At 36.7% G+C, this 19,807-nt stretch overlaps 2 protein-coding genes across 3 annotated transcripts; both read left to right on the top strand.

The window, feature by feature from the left end:
• The first annotated feature begins 1,433 nt into the window (after positions 1–1,433).
• LOC124631756 (von Willebrand factor D and EGF domain-containing protein-like) lies at positions 1,434–7,560 on the top strand. 2 transcript variants are annotated; one of them, XM_047166335.1, is made up of 7 exons: positions 1,434–2,146; positions 2,433–2,495; positions 4,055–4,070; positions 4,305–5,269; positions 5,444–5,569; positions 5,896–6,023; positions 7,326–7,560. In XM_047166335.1, the coding sequence occupies exons 1-7, from the start codon at positions 2,031–2,033 to the stop codon at positions 7,484–7,486; spliced, it is 1,575 nt and encodes a 524-aa protein (XP_047022291.1). In that variant the 5' UTR covers positions 1,434–2,030; the 3' UTR covers positions 7,487–7,560. The 2 variants fall into 2 exon arrangements, with proteins under 2 accessions (XP_047022291.1, XP_047022292.1); XM_047166336.1 differs by lacking the exon at positions 2,433–2,495 and having other exon boundaries at positions 1,440–2,146.
• Positions 7,561–8,530: 970 nt separating this feature from the next.
• LOC124632048 (von Willebrand factor D and EGF domain-containing protein-like) lies at positions 8,531–15,857 on the top strand. The gene is made up of 4 exons (XM_047166701.1): positions 8,531–8,590; positions 14,075–14,116; positions 14,491–15,598; positions 15,681–15,857. The coding sequence occupies exons 1-3, from the start codon at positions 8,531–8,533 to the stop codon at positions 15,580–15,582; spliced, it is 1,194 nt and encodes a 397-aa protein (XP_047022657.1). The 3' UTR covers positions 15,583–15,598; positions 15,681–15,857.
• The last annotated feature ends 3,950 nt before the right edge of the window (positions 15,858–19,807 follow it).

Below are 19,807 nucleotides of genomic sequence, written 5' to 3'. Positions count from 1 at the left end.
TCATATTATTTATTTGCATTCCACAATGTATAAAATAGGTGTAACAATATGGCTTAGAGCTAAGTACAATTGTGGACCCTGTAGGGCACAGCAAAATAAAATTAAAATTAAACTTACAACTAAAATAATAATTAATAAATCTATAGAGAAAAAAAAATGGCAATATATTGGAATTTACTGTGTTCTAATTGACAAGACAAGGTTTAGCAGGCGTTCATTTAATTGCTTTCAAAGTAGCAATGTAAGTAATTGATTTACTGATCTAACAAAACCGTGTTTACGAATGCAGTCCATGTATGAAATAATGTATGAAAAGAGTTTCCATGGAGTTTCTTGCCGGTTCTTCTCCATGAGACCAACTCTTTGGAACCGTGCAACTAGTTTGACGTTTGGAAATATTTTTTGGACTTTGACTATAATTGTACTTTATCTGATTATAGGTACTAATTAGCAATATTAATGTACGCCTAAACCTATGACTAATTGTTGCCGAAATCATTTATAAATTATACATGTACTAGGTAGTAATTACATAATGATATGCCATTTGACCTTGTTGTTCTTAAAAGCTTTGAAAACAGTTAATTAAATAATATTATATGCACTCATACCTTATTCATAATTAACGATTATGAGGAAGCTGTTAATGTTAGGTATTAAACTGATATTGACATACAGGGTGCCCTATATTTGCAATTATGACTTTATTAATTTATTTGTTTTTTTTTGGACTTATACTTTCTGATATTAGAACGTTCAAAAAAAAATTTAAAATATATTTTCACTGGTAGTTTAATAATTTTTAAAATTATCAATCGCAAGTAATATCACAGATTAAGTACCTTAACAGTTACTTCGGTAATAAACTGTATTTGTGGCGCGGTGGGCGGTCTCAGGGACCGGCAGTTATAGTAAATGGTACCTATATACCTTTATTATACTTATTACTGTAATTTAGAACTTTATTAGTACCAAGTTTTATTAACATGAGGTATGGCTACTCTTACTACTACTACTCTACTACTCTTACTACTACTTAAGTACTTTGGTCGAAATGAAGATTTTGGTACAATGTCAGCAAGTTGTTTACATCCAATTACACTATAAACATTATGGTGCCAATCACCCAGTTATGGTCGATGCCATATAAAAATAATGTCAAAACATAATGACTTATTGTAAAAACAAATATACAGCGTAGTTTTAATTGAACGACAAACAGTTTTATGGTTTATTAGGTATTGTCCTTTCATTGGCTGCGAATATATTACCTACCACAACCAAAACACAAATGCAACTTGGCGTCTATACCATATATACCTACTTATACATACACAATTAAAGCACTGACTGATAAGAATATTAATTCAATTCGTCAGTTTAAAATCACAGAGTTTCATTTGTCGTAGCCGCGAGCAAACGTGACATTGTGGTCTCAACCTCACAATAGCGTAGTGCGTTCACATTTTACTAATATTGCGTTGTGATTTGTAATTATGTATTCCTATCCCGAACGACGTCACGACGAAAATTTATTACAAAGCGCCGGACGTCTATAAAACTGTCTTGCGTTATGCAAAATGGCATTGTTCGTTATCCGTAGTTCGCATTAAGATGTTCAAGTATTCGACATCAAGTATTACCGCGACACGACCGTGAGCTTTCGTCGTGCGGACACTCGACCAATCACGCGCCACCAACAAAACAAACACCCTATACATCACTCAAATTTAATTTAATTACGTATTTTTGATTACATTTAGTTCATTTGTTGTTATTTTTACAGTATTAGTTACGTGAAACGTGCCAAGTTTATCGAAGTACAGTTTTTGTGAATTTTGTATTCACGGAGCGGACGCGGTGGGAACGAATGCTCCCGCGGGAAGTGATTATTCGCTATCGCACGTTAGTCATTGTCCACAGTAATATACAGTGGTACATTAATGAGTTATAAAACAAGGGAAGTAGTCCGGCATCGTGCATTTGTACATAGTTGCCATTCATATAAAGTAATACCTATGTGATGCAAAATGTTGGAGCCGAAAGTCGTGCGCGTTGTGACTCTTGTGATTATTACTATTCATTTGTTTGAGTTCAGTGAAGCTCTGAAACTGGGCACTAAAGGTGTTTGCGAAGAAAATGTTTTGTAAGACTTCCTTTTATCTTTTATATGAGTTGTTTTTGAAATGCCGCTTTAATAACCGTTGCGTATGAACGATGTTTCTAGTACATTCTTAACAAAGTAATCAAATCTTATAAAATCTGTATTTATGTATCATTTGCCATAGTTAACAATTAAAAACGATAATATTAAAAAAGCTTAACTTACTTCTCATAAACTTGAACACTCTCGACGGAGTGATTTGAAATTACTCACATAGACACACATACACACAAACAACGTTTTTAATACTAAAATCTTGTTCCTTTAGAGAAATTAATCCGTGTCTAATTAGCCCTAGAGAATGTGCCAAAAGAAAACAATTGAGATTCAGGTAAGCCGGTCATTACAGTACAATCACAAACAAAAATATGTATACACTTGATTATTTTTACACCTAGAGACACGCAAGTTCATATTGCGGGGAATATTTTGATACCAATCTTACATGAGGTTTTTATCAACAATGGAATATTGTAATTAATAAGTGTATACGTCTTTTTGTACAAGGTTATTTCACAAGTTTTCGCAATAAGACAGCTTTCAGCCAAACTTAACAATTCAATTTATTGTTTTTTTCTTACTTTGTTCAGTATACATCTTTTCCTACCTACGTATCAAGTAGGCTCTGTTATTTTCATTTCAATAAACTTTGTCAAAGGATAATAGATAAGACATATATCCTGGTTTATCTCTGTTATTGACTGTACTTAAAAAGTCATTTTGGATTGGCTTGAAATTGAATTTGAATTTGAAATTGAATTTGTCTGTCTAAAACTACACTGTACATAAATTGCACTATTTATTTTAAGAATTATTTGTAAGTTATAAGTTCGTATGTTATCTTTATTCAACCATATTTAAATACCTGTAGCTATATACTAATTTATTTGCGTGCAATAATATCAAATCGTTGAGTTTTTACCCTCGTCCTTTACGATTGCGCTTTTAAATAATAACTTTATCTATCACCATTTACCTTTCCCAACTACGTTGTGATCGGTTGCCCGGGTAACTGGGATGAGGAGGTCAGATAGGCAGTCGCTTCTTGTAAAGCACTGGTACTCAGCTGAATCCGGTTAGACTAGAAGCCGACCCCAACATGGTTGGGAAAAAGGCTCGGAGGATGATGAACTACGTTGTGATCGGCTTCTCTTACAAGGAGCGACCGAGTATCTGGCTTTCTCAAACCTGGTTGCCAGATTTCCCGTAAGAACTGTTAAAGATCTCCAAATGTTAAATATGTATTACTTATTGCTTTAACAACCTATTTATTATCAAACTGGAAATTAACCAATACATATTTGACTAAAACATTAAATTTATATTTTTATCACGATTTTTTGCAAGGTCATTCTGACTTCTACTAACTACATAGAGTTAATGAACTCAAATCAGTATAAAAATGACATCTACATGTGGTAGGTGCACCTGATGATAAAAATTACAATAATAATTTTCCTACTACTGGGAAAAAACCTTTCTTCAAACAAGGAAAGTAAGAACAATGTGCTTTAATTAATTTAATTATAGCCATTGATTGTCCTACTTAATTGATTCAGTTTACAACATATACATTGTGAAATATCTACCTAATAGTTATTTTGTTATTATCAATCCACATTGCGGTGCTATTGATAAAAATAGTGCGTCAACATACAATCTGCCAGGATTATATACTTTAGTGTGCTATACATAAAGTTCAATTTAAGTTATCAACTGGCTTTATTGAATAAAAATTTCCACTGTATATGATTAAATAGAAGTTTTTCCAATATCAGAGAGGCTGTGTATTTATGCATTAGGTACACCCCAAATGCGATACTGCTTTACCTGTCCGAAAGTTCAAGTTTTTTAAAACTAACTAATGATGTCTTTTCTTTTTTTTTCCAGAGGGCACAAAGTACCGGTAAGTGTGTCATCAAATATTTATATTCATTGCTTTATCTTGTCTTCGTACACTAACAGTTGCGTGGTCTATTAATAAAAAATCCTAGTATTGGTTTGATGAAGTCTTGAAAGTCATTTTAGATTTGGTTCTATATCATAACTTTCTTTGTTTTATAATCACAAATATGTAGACTTTGCTGTTGTGACGTTAGGTACTGAGCTTGGTACTGAGCTTTACATGTGTGAATTCCAGAAAGGGCTGAAGAAGGCTGTTTGCTGCAACAACTACGAATACGACATGGACCTGGATGAGTGTCTGCCGATATGCAGCATGGGCTGTGAGAACGGCGAGTGCGTCGATGTGGACACGTGCGAGTGCAAGCCGCCGCTGGTGCTCGTCAACTACGAGTGCGTGCAGCCCGTCTGCTCGGGCTGCGAGCACGGCGACTGCGTGGCGCCCGGCGTGTGCAAGTGTCACGCCGGCTATGTCACGCAGAACGGCTCCTGCGCACCCGTCTGCAGCTCCGTCTGCGTCAACGGGCGCTGCGTCGCGCCCAACCGTTGCGAGTGCAGCCCCGGCCACGCGCCCGACCCCAGCGACGCCTTCAAGTGCAACCCCATCTGCGACACCCCCTGCGTGAACGGCACCTGCGCGGCACATAACAAGTGCATCTGCAGCGTGGGATACGAGCCTACAGGCAACAGTGCAGTCTGCAGGCCTACCTGTGCTGGCTGCGACCATGGACAGTGCGTTGCACCGAATCAATGCATCTGCTCTATTGGATACGAACGTATAAACTCGACCTGCAAGCCACAGTGCAGTTCTTGTAGCAACGGCGACTGTGTAGCACCTGGGAAGTGTGAATGTCATGAAGGATACGAGCTTAAAGGGGAAGACTGTGCGCCAATATGTTCACCACCATGCAACAATGGACAATGTCTCGCGCCTGATAACTGTTCCTGTAACCCTGGTTACAATCTGACAACTACAGGCTGCGAACCTATCTGTTCCAAGCCTTGTGTTAATGGGAAATGTTCAGCACCCGACTTCTGCTCTTGTGACACCGACTATAAGAAGGACGACACTGATCAGTATACCTGCTACAAACCCTGCGACCCACCTTGCTTCAATGGCACCTGCAGTTTGCATGGGGAGTGCAATTGTTTCGACGACTTCGAATATGACGATGCTACGAAGACTTGCGAACCTGTCAAACCGTAAGTAACTTGGCCTCTGTTCTTCCGCTTGCCCCCTGTGTGTGCCCCCTTTCCTTTAGATATCAGTCCATTTTATACAACTTTTTCGACCCTTTTTCTGAGCTTGACTCTTGAGAGTGATTTTTGCTGCAGTGAAGAAGCTTATATTAAAATGGTTATTGGCGTTAATTCCAGGATCGACTGTAACCTGTGTGACGGCAAGTGTGAAGACAATAAGGAAGTGTGTCGGTGTGCCAACCACACGCTATGTGTCGTGGCGATCCTTCAGATGCCCCCAGAGGCTGTGGCCTCGGACGTTAAGTAAGTTATCCTAATCTGTGTTTCTAGTTATTTAAAACAGTCGTCATACAATTGGTTCGGTCAATATAGACATTTGAAAACCCGTTAAAAAAAAAGAAAGAACAATAATACATGACGTTTGACCTTGGATAACTTTAAAGGCACAGATGGGATCGATGGGGACTTTTAGACTTTATGTCTAATTGTCCGGACTGAATGCAAAAATTGTATGTAGTACCTATTTTGGCAAATAGAGGTATTGTCTTGCTATCATTGATTCTATTTTCCATGTTGATAAATTCCCACATCAAACAAAAAGTTTTAATGTTGATCTGGGTAATTTCCAGGATGGCTGGTATGAACATGATGCTGATGGCGATAGGCGGCGCCTGCCTGCTGCTCCTCATCCTGGTTGTCGTCGTGATGCAGAGGATCTGGCACAAGAGGAACGATTATGGAAAACCTACTAGTGAGAGTAAGTGGATGACTAATTTGAAAAATTATTTCATTGTTGGGAAGCTGCACTATGCCTGGGTAACATAGGCTACTATTTATTCGGGTCCCAAGTATGAGCTATAAGAAGCTACTTGAGTATTGGATGCATGATCAATGAGAGTATTTTTTTGGATAAGATAGCTTAACGGCCGGTTCACACATGTCTCCGTTTTACTGTTCCGTTTTATCGTGTACGTTTTTTTTTCGTCGATGGCGTATGTAGTTGTATGAGTGACTTCACACATGGCACAGTATTCTGTATACAACTACATACGCCATCGACGAAAAAAAACGTACACGATAAAACGGGACAGTAAAACGGAGACATGTGTGAACCGGCCGTAACATGTATTATTACCATGTTAATTGAGTATTTAAGTTGAATTGGTCTTAGTAATGGTTGAAACCTGGAAGGCACCAATTTAATAAACGCTGTAAACATTGTAAAAAGTACATGCTTTCTTCTTCTGGTGGCTCTACTACTGAATTAGCTGTCGGTTCAGCGAATATTTTCCTATCTTGTGCCAAGCGAAATAGTTCTATAATAATAGTCTTTTGCGCTTTATAATACATAAACTGCCTCGTTGGTCTAGCTGTCGCAAGTGCGGCTGCTGAGCACGAGGTCTCGGGTTCGATTCCCGAGTCGGGCCCAAATCGCTTTGTGGGTTTTAGACGACTTTCACAAAGCAGCCCGGAGCCTGGAAGTTGGTGATTCATACACCCGAGAATCGGAGAGCAAGTAAATGTTGGTCCTGCGCCTGATCTCTCTCAGGTCGTGTCTGATTGCCGTCCCATCGGGCTATGAGAGTGAAGGAATAGTGAGTGCATCTGTGTCTGCGCAAATGCTTGTGCACTATAATATGTCCTGCGCAGTTATTTAATCTCCTAACATGAGAACAGCAGTCGTAGCCGATAATCGGCTAGCAGCCAGTTTCTTCATCAAAAGTTAAAGCCAAATTAAAAGTCAAAGTAATGTCTAAAGTAAAAGTAACGGTCAAATTCAATTTTTCTATTAGTTTTGCTGTCACTTTAGCCTTGAAAAAACGTATTTGACCGTTACTTTTACTTTAGACATTACTTTAACTTTAACTTTTGATGAAGAAACTGGCTGTAAGAGGATATCATAATACATAATATGTACTTGCTTACAAGCGTATTTTGGACACTCATGTCGCATCTTAAACTGCAAACAAAAATAGTAACAAAAGCAGCCATCTTCCTAAATAGGACAATGAAAAGATTATCTAGTTCACTTGTTAATCAATGTTTTCATCATTTCCAGATACGAATTTAGACAGCGTGATGTACACAGTGCCCCACACATTAATAACACAGAGGAACAGCAGAGTGTCCGTCGACGAGACGTCATGTTACGAAGGCGAAGACGACGGCGATGTGACGAATACCGACACCTTACTACAGAGACCAGAGGACCTGCCTTAGTCCGTACCTGTACCAACGATGTTTAGTTAAGACCAATGTTTAGCTTGTAAGAGATAAACGAGTTATTATTAAAAGTGTTTTTTTTTTTACAATGCTTGATAGAATTTTATTGGTGCCTGTCTTACCAAAGGGTATAGTGTTGATCAGGTAACTGGGTCGAGGAGGTCTGATAGACCGTTGTTGCATAAAACACGGGTATTGGGAAGGGGATCTAAACATACCTTGCGGGGATTAAGCTAGGCAGATGATAAAACATGGTGTAGATATTTTTTTACGTATGTAGATCTTTGAACGTACGTAATGTACGTGTGTACACACACACAACGTAAACATCAGCTCCGCAATTATATTTATTTAAAAATAGTAAAACCGTGTAAAGTCAACGTGAAACAGTGAAAAAACGTAGTTAAGTGTCCAATTAAGACGTGACATCGTTATCCCGAAAAATTAACAAGGATCAACACAGTAACTAAGAAAATTCAAATTACCAACAGTGAATAATAAAATAAACAAACATTTTGATTGAAACCGAACAACAGGTGTGTGGAAACTGCACTTTGGAATAACTTAAGGCTCTGGATTGCATAACTGCCGTAAGTGCATCAAAATAATAACATTGTACAAAAGAAAATAACAGTCGAATTTAAAATTTTTGAAAAACAAACAATGATTTGCATAATTTGAGCATACACCATACTCCATCTATCCATAAGCGCTAGGTACTATTGATTAGTCAGCGCCATCTATGAAAAAGAGTACCTAAAACTACAACACTGTTGATAGATTAGTCGTAATAGGTCACGTTTTTTGCTTAATGCTGTAAAGTGTTGATAGCTCGGAGTAGCTAACGCCTTATCGCGCATACTGTCGACAGAGGTTCGCATCCCACGAAGTGTTATTTCTTTTTTTTTTTTGGGCGATTATTTTTATTTCAAAATATAGTATTAAAGGCAAGCAATGAATTTTTTTGAGAATATCACAATCCGTAGACCACCTCGTAGTAAATCGGAATCAAATGATAGCAGCAATATAGTGACACAAACTATGGATTGTACGTCGAATAATTCTATGCCTGAACTGTCCGAAGATGAAGACGAGAGTGAAGTATGTGCACTTAAGAAAGAGATAGAAATACTCAAAACTAAACTAGAGACCGCAGATAAGACAATTATTATGTTATTATCGGAAAATAGTACATTGAAGAAGAATTATACAGAATTACTAGAGAAAAATAAAACTTACAAAACAATTGCCAGTAGCCCAGCCAAGACTAAAGAAAAAACCCCAAAGAAAAGCAAGAAAAGTAAGCATCATCTAAAAGAAATAGAAACACAAACGGATAATAATATAACTAACAAGCAAAGCCTACCAACAACGCAAAGTTCAGTTACTGAAGCTAGTAAATGTGCAAAAACTAGAAAAAGTAAACTGTGTATATTAAGTAGCAATAAAAATAATAAAATATTAGAGATCTCAGAAGAAAAATTTTGTAATTATGAAATCTGCCACTATCTTACACCCAATTCTGGCATAAAGAATTTCCTCCTTAACTTGGATCTTAAACTAAAGGACTATACTACTAACGATTACTGCGTGATATTTATCGGAGAAGAAGACTTTCGTCAGACCAGTAACTATGTGGAATTGACCATCAATATTCGTGAAACCCTGTTAAAATTACAGCATACAAATATAATATTATGTGCCCCTACATTTAAGCTTAATGAATACTCTGCAATGTTTAATTCAAGAATAGAAACATTTAATAGTTTAATATATCTAGATGCGTGTACATACAATTTTGCCTACCTGTTTGATTCTAATTTTTATCTTGATTATGATATTTCCATGTTTGCCAAAAGGAACGGTTCTGTAAATAATCGAGGCATGGCTAATATTATCCATAATTTAAGTTTAATGATTAATGAATTTACTCAATACGATAATCCAGTTTCCTGTGTATCTTATGATGAAGATCTGGGCCATTCTATGCCAGGCATTGTTACCGATGAAAATGAATTGTTTTTTCTCTAATAGTTACATTAACATACTACATCAAAATATAGCAGGTTTAATTAATAAAGCAGATGACTTGCTAGTATGTTTAGACGAGCTGTCTAATAAAGGGTCAAATATTGATATCTTGTGTATAACTGAGCACTTTATTATGGAAGGATATGAACATTTATTGTATATTCCTAACTATAACCTAGCGGCTTTCTATTGCAGAAATGATAAAAAAAGGGGAGGTGCATGTATTCTTGTTAAGAATGGCCTACAATGGAAAGAATTGCCAAAAATAACAAAACTATCAACTCCCGGCATATTTGAATGTTGCGCTGTGGAGCTTACTAATTATAAGATAATAATTGTGTGTGTATATAGAGTACCGAACATAAATAACTTAAATTATTGTTTCGATAAACTTGAAAGGCTCTTGCAGGAAACTCTTAGTATACGTAGTAAGAAAATTGTTATCTGTGGAGATTTTAACATAGATGTCTTAAAGCAAAATAGTACAACAAATACCTTTGAATGTCTATTAATGAGCTACAATCTGAAACTTGCTTTGAAACAACCAACTCGCATGGCCAGCATGTCATGCATTGACAATTTTGCGCATAATGTCAGCTCTTGTAAGACTGAGGTATTTGAATTTGCATTGTCGGATCACACGGCACAGTTATTTAAATGTCCAGTTCAAAAAACTTGTCGGATAAAGCATTGGTACGCAACTAGAAGGGACTATAGTGCAGAGAATGTATTAAAATTCAAAAACCACTTAAAAAATCTAACCTTCTCTGAAATATATAACACTGACGACCCAAATCTAGCTTATAATAATTTTATTGAGATTTTCAAGTTATTATATGATCTTTGCTTTACATGGAAAATCATTAAAATAAATACAATAAGAAAAACTAAGTGGTTGTCAAAAGGGATCAAATTATGCTCTAAAAAGAAAAGGGAACTCCTATGGCAATTTAGACATAACCGTAATAATAGTAATAAAACCAAACTAACAAATTATTCTAAAATGTACAAAAAAATTATTAAATTAACACAAAAAGCACAAAATAATTACAATATAAACACATCGAAAAATAAATCAAAAACTGCGTGGCAAATTATCAACCGTAATAAATATAATGTACCTAAATCTAATATAAGTAGAATTAAAATAGGTAACAACGTTATATCTCATCCCAAAATTATTGCAGAAGCTTTTAATAATTATTTTATTGATAAAATACAGCCAAATTTGATGAACAATCGTATTATCAAAACGCGAACTCTGGACCGCAGCAGCAGCAAATCAATGTTCATGACTCCTAGTATACCAGACGATATTAAAAGAATTATTAAGTCCTTAAATAATACGAGTAGTGTGGGATATGACGGTATTGCAACCCATATAATAAAACATGTTTCTGATGAAATCTGCTGTCACTTGAGTCATTTAATTAACCTCAGTATTAGCGCTGGAGTGTATCCTGATGCTCTGAAAGTTGCTATCGTCAAGCCACTATTTAAGAAAGAAGACAAGGAGCTAATGGAATTCTATCGGCCTATATCACTCATTCCCATAATATCTAAAATTTTTGAGAAGTACATTTATAAGGAACTAAATTCATTTATTAAAAAACACTATATTATATGTGAAGAACAGAAAGGATTTCAAGTTGGTAAAACGATTAATATGGCTATCTACGACTTTTTGTATAATATAACGTGTAACATGGATAAAAGGAAACCGATCTGCGGCGTATTTTGTGACATGACTCAAGCATTTGACTATGTACACCATGATAAACTAATAAATAAGCTTGAAGATTACGGAATTAGAGGCAATATCAATGAGCTCATTAAATCTTACTTAAATAACAGAACTCAAATAACTAATATAAATCAAATAAACAACAAAAGTAAACATGAAACAGTTTTTGAATCTACTGAACGCAAGGTTTTGTATGGTGTGCCACAAGGGAGTGTATTAGGACCTCTTTTATTTTTATTATATATAAATGACCTTCCGAGAAACATCCCACAAAGTATGACACTGTTCGCCGATGACAGCACCATAACGATTCCATGCAAAAATACTGATACATATGAAAAGGAAATTAATGATTCCATACATTTAATAGTTAAGTGGCTAGAGGAGAACAACATAAAAATTAACCTTGCTAAAACTAAATTAATACACTTCAGTCAACGGATCAACACCAAGAGCAATTTAAATATACATTTTCATGACCAACCAATAGCAGAAGTAGATTCAATAAAATTTTTAGGGCTTCACATAGACAAAAAACTGAATTGGAAACCGCATACCGAAATCTTATGCAAGAAACTTAGTAAAGCTGCTTACGCCTTGCACACTTTGTCGTCTATAGTAGGTGTTGAGGCATTGTTGACAGCCTACTATGGTCTAGCGGAGTCCCATCTGCGTTATGGAGTCATTTTCTGGGGCAACTCTACAGAACGGGAAATGGTGTTCAAGGCCCAAAAGAGATGCATACGTTCTATGTTTAAAATCAAACCTACTGATAGTTGCGTTCCTTGCTTCGAAAAATATAAGATACTTACTTTGCCATGTCTTTATATCTTAGAACTGGCGCTCTTCGTTAAAAGCAATCCCAGTCGTTTCAAGCTACAAAACGAACTGATTCCCCGAAACAGACGAGACAATGGAAGGATATGCCTTCAGTCTGCAAGGACAGCCCTTATGCGCAAGAGTGTGTTCTGTATGGCTCCAACTATATTTAATACACTGCCAAAGAGCTGGAGAGCGCTGCCATTGCCACTTTTTAAAAATGTACTGCATAAGTTTTTAGCGAGCAAAGTATATTATAATATTTTAGATTTCATAAATGAAAAAGACTTTATTATTCCTAATTATATTTTTCCTTGTTCTTCTTCTTAATCCTATGTTCAATAATTTTTGATTTATTAATATTATATTGCATGCCAATTGGTAAAATATGGCGGATCTTTTTACCCTTATGTAACATCATTGTAACCCGTATTTGCAATAATAAATATCTTTATCTTTATCTTTATCTTTGAAAGAAGAACTAAAATGGTACAGTGAGATGTGTTGCATGTAAGGGAAAGAGAGTGGCAAAGAATGGCAGATGATAAAATTTGATAGTCTTAATTAACAAGCCGATCAGTACAAGAAGAATAGTACAAAATAGTAAGAATAGTATATAACTACTTTTTGAAGATAAGGTAGTTTTTGTCATATATAGCCAGCCATTAAAACTAGAAAGGGGAGTGATGGGGACATTCTACGTGTAGGTACGCATGCAAAAAGCAACATTTTTAAATTGTAAAATATAATAAAAATCATTATTTTTCCTTAAAAAGTTTTTTACCGGAATAGTGAAGTACTAGAAGGAAATAATGAATATTTTGGTCAATTAAAATGTTATATGATTAAACCTTAATGATCTCTTATCGAAAAGGACTTATTATTTCCGTACTCGTTTACTTGGTAATCGTAAAAAACTTCTCGTATAGAAACGACGTGGTTTTGAGTGAAAACTGACGTAATACACCATGTTGCCGACAAAAGCCGCACATGTGCTCTTTCTAGTTATCAATGTGGTACAATTTGTGGAAATAAGTGTAACTCTGAAATTGGGAGACAAAGGTGTTTGCGAAAAACCAGTGCACAAGTAGGTGATGAAATATTGATATTTTTTTAAGTTTACTTTTTAATATCCCATCTAGTAAAATGAGATCTCGGACTCAAAAGAAACCTTGCTTCCTGTCAACATGATTGACCGTAAAAGTAAATTGCCATAAGTACTGAGTTATGTATGGGTGACCGACGAAGAAAGACTTTAAGTATGGCCTACGGACGCGGACAGCGTGATAGAAGATTAGATAAGCACTTGGATCGCTTATTAGCAATCATATGTAGACACTAGATACTACACGGTTTCACATGTGACCTACCAAGGGAACCCATAGCCAAGGCACGAGAAGGAATCCCTTTTGAAATTGGAATTTAAGTTGTATTCCTACGAGAATATTTGATTTTTCACTCTCATTGAGTAGCACCCACCGTCTCATTGAGTCTCATCATCAGTTGATGATGCTTGTTTAATTATATCATCGGTATTTTACCGGCTTTTATTAAACACACAACGACTAATACCTATGTTTAAATTTTAAATAGGTACAATGGTAAATAATAAATTTGAATTAAAATTTTACTTTTTTTCCGTAGCATCACAGGCGTTTTGGCTAGTCGAAAAAATATACAGGTATGAATTCATAATTATTAGTACTCTCACGATCACTGTTTACACTATCACCCTGTAAAAAAATATAAGATTGACTACAAATAGTTAAATGGGAAAGTAAATCTCTGTTTGTCCACCTATCACGAAAAAACTACTGAACCGATTTAATTTTGGCACACACATTGTCTTGAGCTTGAGAAAAGAGATTGGCTACTTTTTATCCAGGCGCTCAAAGAAGTTAGTTTCTATATACCTTAATCTCACCTTTTTTACTTACATTCAATTAACAGTTAAGGACCTGATCTAAGTGTTATTCTTCAACTTTTTCCAGCACATGTTAACTGGGATCAAGAGCTTGGATGGAGATACCAGGGTAAGGAGATCAGTTTTGCGGAAAAACAGCTACCCCAATGCTGAGGTTCAAATTATTCTTGTATTCTTAAGAATAACGTAATCTTTAATTGAAGGGACGATTCTTATCCTCCCTGCGATATTTTAGTTGGTTGGTAGTTCATCACTTTTTATCTTATCTTTTATTATAATAAACATTCGGCCAATAGTCGCAGTGTGCGAACATATACCCTTTCATTTTATGTCATGTCCCTATAACTTTTGTCTTTTGCTAACTTATGTATCTGATTTAGTAGTTTTCTGAAAGATTTATTTCTATTTCAAAAACAGTGTTTCCTAAAAAGCAACGGTTAAAAATATTTTATGCTAATGCCACTTTTCTTGTATAAATTACAGGATGCGACAATACAGCCTGTTTGCTGCAGTGAATACTATCATGACGAGGAGCTTGACAAGTGTTTGCCAGTATGCAATATGGGGTGTATAAACGGCGACTGCGTAGACGTAGACAAGTGTGTATGCGAGCCGCCACTGATGTTCCTCTATGGCGCTTGCGTGCAGCCTGTGTGCAGCTCCATCTGTGTGAACGGGCGCTGCGTGGCGACCAACCGGTGCGAGTGCAGCCCCGGCCACGCGCCCGACCCCGGCGACGCCTTCAAGTGCAACCCCATCTGTGACACCCCCTGCGTGAACGGCACCTGCGCGGCGCACAACAAGTGCATCTGCAGCGTGGGATACGAACCTACAGGCAACAGTGCAGTCTGCAGGCCTGCTTGCGCTGGCTGCGACCATGGACAGTGCGTTGCGCCAAATCAATGCATCTGCTCTGTTGGATACGAACTTATAAAGTCGACCTGCAAGCCGCAGTGCAATTCTTGTAGCAACGGCGACTGTGTAGCACCGGGAAAGTGTGAATGTCACGAAGGATACGAGCTTAAAGGGGAAGACTGCGCGCCAATATGTTCACCACCATGCTACAATGGACAATGTCTTGCGCCTAATAACTGTTCCTGTAACCCTGGTTACAATCTGACAGCTGCTGGCTGCAAACCTATCTGCTCCAAACCTTGTGTTAATGGTAAATGTTCAGGACCCGATTTCTGCTCTTGTGACACTGACTACAAGAAGCATGACACCGACGAATATACTTGTTATAAACTTGTACATACATGTTCACCACCCTGTATCAATGGGCAATGCCGTGAGCATAATCAATGTCTTTGTCATCGTGGATATAATAGGACTGATAATGGCTGCAAGCCTCGCTGCTGTAAGTCTGGGTGTGAGAATGGACACTGCAATAAGCCAAAGCACCACACGAAATGGCATAAACGTAAGAATTCTGAATATAAGCCAGTGGGACTATTTAGCACTTTTAGTGTAGCGGGTATTGAAGGCATGTGGGTTGCAATCGCTGCTGGTGGCCTATTCCTTCTCCTTTTGATTATTGTGATGATCCAGCTACTCTGTACGAGTACTAGCAAATAGGATGAATGTAATTGAAGTAAGTTGAAAGAGGTATCTATACAATCCTATTTGCTGTACATATTACGTAAGATTCTTATGAGCTTTATTGTAATTTCCAGATGAGGGGAACGGTTGCAGTTTCTCATTGTGTTGATTCGTGCGGTTCACCTAAGGCAGCTCTTACAGCAAACATCATAATGTTTATATTATTATTTATATTACAGCCAATAGAAGATACATGACTGCACTTCATATGGTTTCCATAGTTTGTATTTCAAAATGGGTACAAGATTAAAATTTTCATGCCACGGCGATGAAACATGCATGCACGGCAATGAAACATGCGTCCATGGCAATGAAAGAACTTTTCACGTTGTTTTTTTTTTCAGACAATCTTTTTCTTTCCTTTCTCTCCTCTTCCGATAGTTTCGGTTTAGGCATCTTGGCTTTCTAGAAAGAACCAAACCATTATTATGTATTAGACTGTAGTACTTTTTGGAACTTTTTTTTTTCGTTTGTCATTGTAAATCACAGGACCACTGTGTCAGTCAGTCAACTACAATATAATGATGTGTGCTATCTCCTAAACTATTCACAATACTCGCTAAGTAGTGCGGGGTGATAGTGTCAGCGATTCGGAAATAACTTCAAGTTGAGCTTTTTGTTAAAACTGCTAATGGTGATTATTATTTTGAAGAACCTTTTGATGGGACAATAATTTGGGGAGTCGGTAAAGTTTAAGTCAGTAGGTGTGCACAAAGTGATACAAATTGATTAGGTAATTAGCTATTAAAATATTTGAACAGGAAGCGGACAATTTATAAGTCGATGATTCTTCTTTCATTGTTAAGAATACAGTGTATAAAAAATGTGTACCTAACAAACCTAACAAGTTTAACAAATTGTGAGTGCATCTTGTGGTAACATGATTGATGTAGTTCAGTATTACAGTTCTCATAGTCTTTTCTGTACTTTTCTGTAAAATACATAAGCAATGTAATAAAATCATTTAATGTAGAGTTACATAATTGATTCCACAGCCGGCTCTGTCCAAATAGGCACCACTTACATATGAATTATCGAGTTTCTCAGATAATTAGTTAATTACTAACAAGACTCGCTGTAACTAAGACCTACACTCACATCATCATCCTCCGAGCCTTTTCCCAATCATGTTGGGGTCGGCTTCCAGTCTAACCGGATTCAGCTGAGTGCTTTCCAAGAAGCGAGTGCCTATCTGACCTCCTCAACCCAGTTACCCGGGCAACCCGATACCCCTTGGTTCGACTGGTGTCAGACTTACTGGCTTCTGACTACCCGTAACGACTGCCAAGGATGTTCAATGACAACCGGGACCTACAGTTTAACGTGCCATCCGAAACACAGTCAATGGTGTCTAAGATATACTTAGAAAGTACATACAATCTTAAAAAAGTTCATCAACTTTTCTAAGATCTTCTTTCAAGCATCGACTTTAACAATCATCGAAAAATAAAAGACTCATATAAATAACACTTTATTTATTTCCAACTAGCTGATCCCGCGAACTTCGTATCGTTCAAACCTTCCCCGGACCTCTACAAACATTTTAAAACCAAAATCAGCTCAATCGGCCCAGCCGTTCTCGAGTTTTAATCAGACTAACGAACAACAATTCATTTTTATTTATATAGATCAAGGTGACTAGGTATGTAATTCTTATTCCAATGCAGGTGCACTGGTTGTGTGCACCGCCCAGGTGGCGCAAACGGGGAAGCTATTAGCGCAACAAATGTAGCTGCCAAAGGGAGAATGATATGAAACGAATACTACGTAATAATAATGGCGTCCACGGCTGATTTCGGTCACGGCGGCTGTTTTGCGACACAAGTGCACTCAATATACTCCTTCACTCTCATAACCCGGTGGGACAGTAATCCGACAGGACCGGAGAGTGATCAGGCGCAGGACCGACATTAACGTGCTCTCCGATGCACGGGTGAATCAATCACCAACTTCCAGACTACGGGCTGCTTCGTGAAAGTTCTAGAAAACCCACAAAGCGATTTCGGGCCGACCCGGGAATCGAACCCGGAGGCCTCGTGCTCAGCAGCCGCGCTTGCAAACATTAGACCAACGAGGCAGCCATCGCCCCTTATTACAGTCTTTGGAAATCATCAAAAATAAAAGTAACATGTAAACAACTGCTGTGTGAGCTCCTCGAAACATATGTTTACGCTAAAACATGAATATTTATTTAGACAACTTATGGCTTTCAGTCAATTGAAAACTATCCGTTACAGTCGTCACGGAAACTAGCCACGACGACACATTACATTGTTGTAATCACAACAAACATACACGTGTAACTTAATTAATGCAGACTGAGTTAATTACTTAGTGCATATTGTTTACTTGAAAAATAATAATCGAATTAAGGTTGTAGCCTACATATTAAGTTGCAAAGAAATTGAACGTAAACTTTTATGCGAGATATTTTACCGTATCCAGTGTGAAGAAACTATTTTTCATTTTGTCAAATCCGTTGTCAAGTATTTCGTGGAATATTCTTCTTCCTCCTGCCCTGTTCCCTGAATATTATTTGAAGAAAAAATAATTGCTTATCATCGCGTCAACTGTCGGCCGAATATTTAGTGAACACGAAGTTATTCACGGCTAACTTTCTAAATCCTGGTTATTGAGCACAGAAACAATGACCTTGAATCAAATAAGGAAATAGATAATTTTGAAGCAAAAACATCAAATTAATTAAAATACATTGTTTTCCTTTTAGAATTGTATGATGCCAGAATTTTACCAAAAATAAACAAGTATTTGGCGTAGTAGGTATACCTAGAAGTACTTTGGTACATACATACAATAGTTTTCAAATTTTGAAAATCGTTGCGTGAAGCTTTTACTATTTACAGCATAACTATTTTTATATTTAAAAGGTCTTTATTAGGTTTAGTTTTTAGACATAGGTACGTCAAATCTAGCTATGATAACAATACAGAGAGGAAGTATACATCCGTGATAAAATAAAATCATGAATAATATCATTAGTCACCTCGTTGAGTAGATATTCACAGTTGAGGTGAACTTTGGATGCCACGCGCTCAGTTAAATAGTGCCAAAGCTTGCTGGGGTTGCGGGATTGTCTGAAAGAGTTACCACAACCTTGAGTGAAAACTTCTTCGTTGTGCACTTTTTTCTATGAGGAAAAATTATAAACTTGCGACAGGTATCGTGACCAACGGATTAACTAGACCTTAAGGGCCTTACTACAAAAACTTTAAACCCTGTTTTACACTTGTCTAATAAAATTTTGGCTGCAAAATGAACCATATGTCAACGTCATAATTTGACATTTTTTTAGACAAGTCTTAAACTGACGTTAAAAAGTTTTTGTGGTAAGACGGTGATTTCCAAATTATCTTCAATGCTGTATTTTTAATAACTTCGTTTTGATATCGTTAAATCATTTAAAAGTAATAAAACTTGCACGGTTGTATGTCTTTGAATTATGTGGTTTTAATGTTTGTCTACCCCTTCTGATCTGTCCTTTCCGTCTTACCACAAAAACTTTTTAACGTCAGTTTAAGACTTGTCTAAAAAAATGTCAAATTATGACGTTGACATATGGTTCATTTTGGAGCCACATTTTTTTTAGACAACTGTAAAACAGTGGTTAAAGTTTTTGTAGTAAGGCCATTAGTCGTTAAACCATGGATAACAAAAGACTAACAGAGATGTCATAACGCAAAATCTCCTTAGAAAATAGCGCTTAAATGCTTTTCAAAATAAAATCAACAATAAATCTAGACCAATCTTTGACAGATAGGTTTACCGTTTGTTACTTGAGCTACAAGAAGGTGCCCGACCTACCTTCCCTGTGACATCTCCACTATCTTTCCTTCTTCCGTGCGTAAAACAAACGACGCAACCAGTTGTCTGTTTGCATTTATGCATGCATGAAAGTACAGAAGTCTTGAACCTCTAGATCGAGCGCGTCATCCTTCGAAATACATATGGACTTGGCGAAATGAACCAGTTTCTTCACACTGGACAAAGTGACAGCGATCCTGATATCAGAATGACTGTAAAATATATCTCACATTAAAGTTTACGTTCCATTCCTTTGCGTCTTAATATATGAATATATGCAACAACCTTAAATCGATTATTACCTTAAAAGTTAACAATATGACTAATTACCACAGTCTCCATTAATTAAGTTACACGTGTATGTTTGTAGTGATTACAA

Source organism: Helicoverpa zea, chromosome 7, assembly GCF_022581195.2.
Source record: "Helicoverpa zea isolate HzStark_Cry1AcR chromosome 7, ilHelZeax1.1, whole genome shotgun sequence".
Taxonomy (NCBI): Eukaryota; Metazoa; Arthropoda; class Insecta; order Lepidoptera; family Noctuidae; genus Helicoverpa; species Helicoverpa zea.
This window is presented reverse-complemented; position numbering and strand designations above follow the sequence as displayed.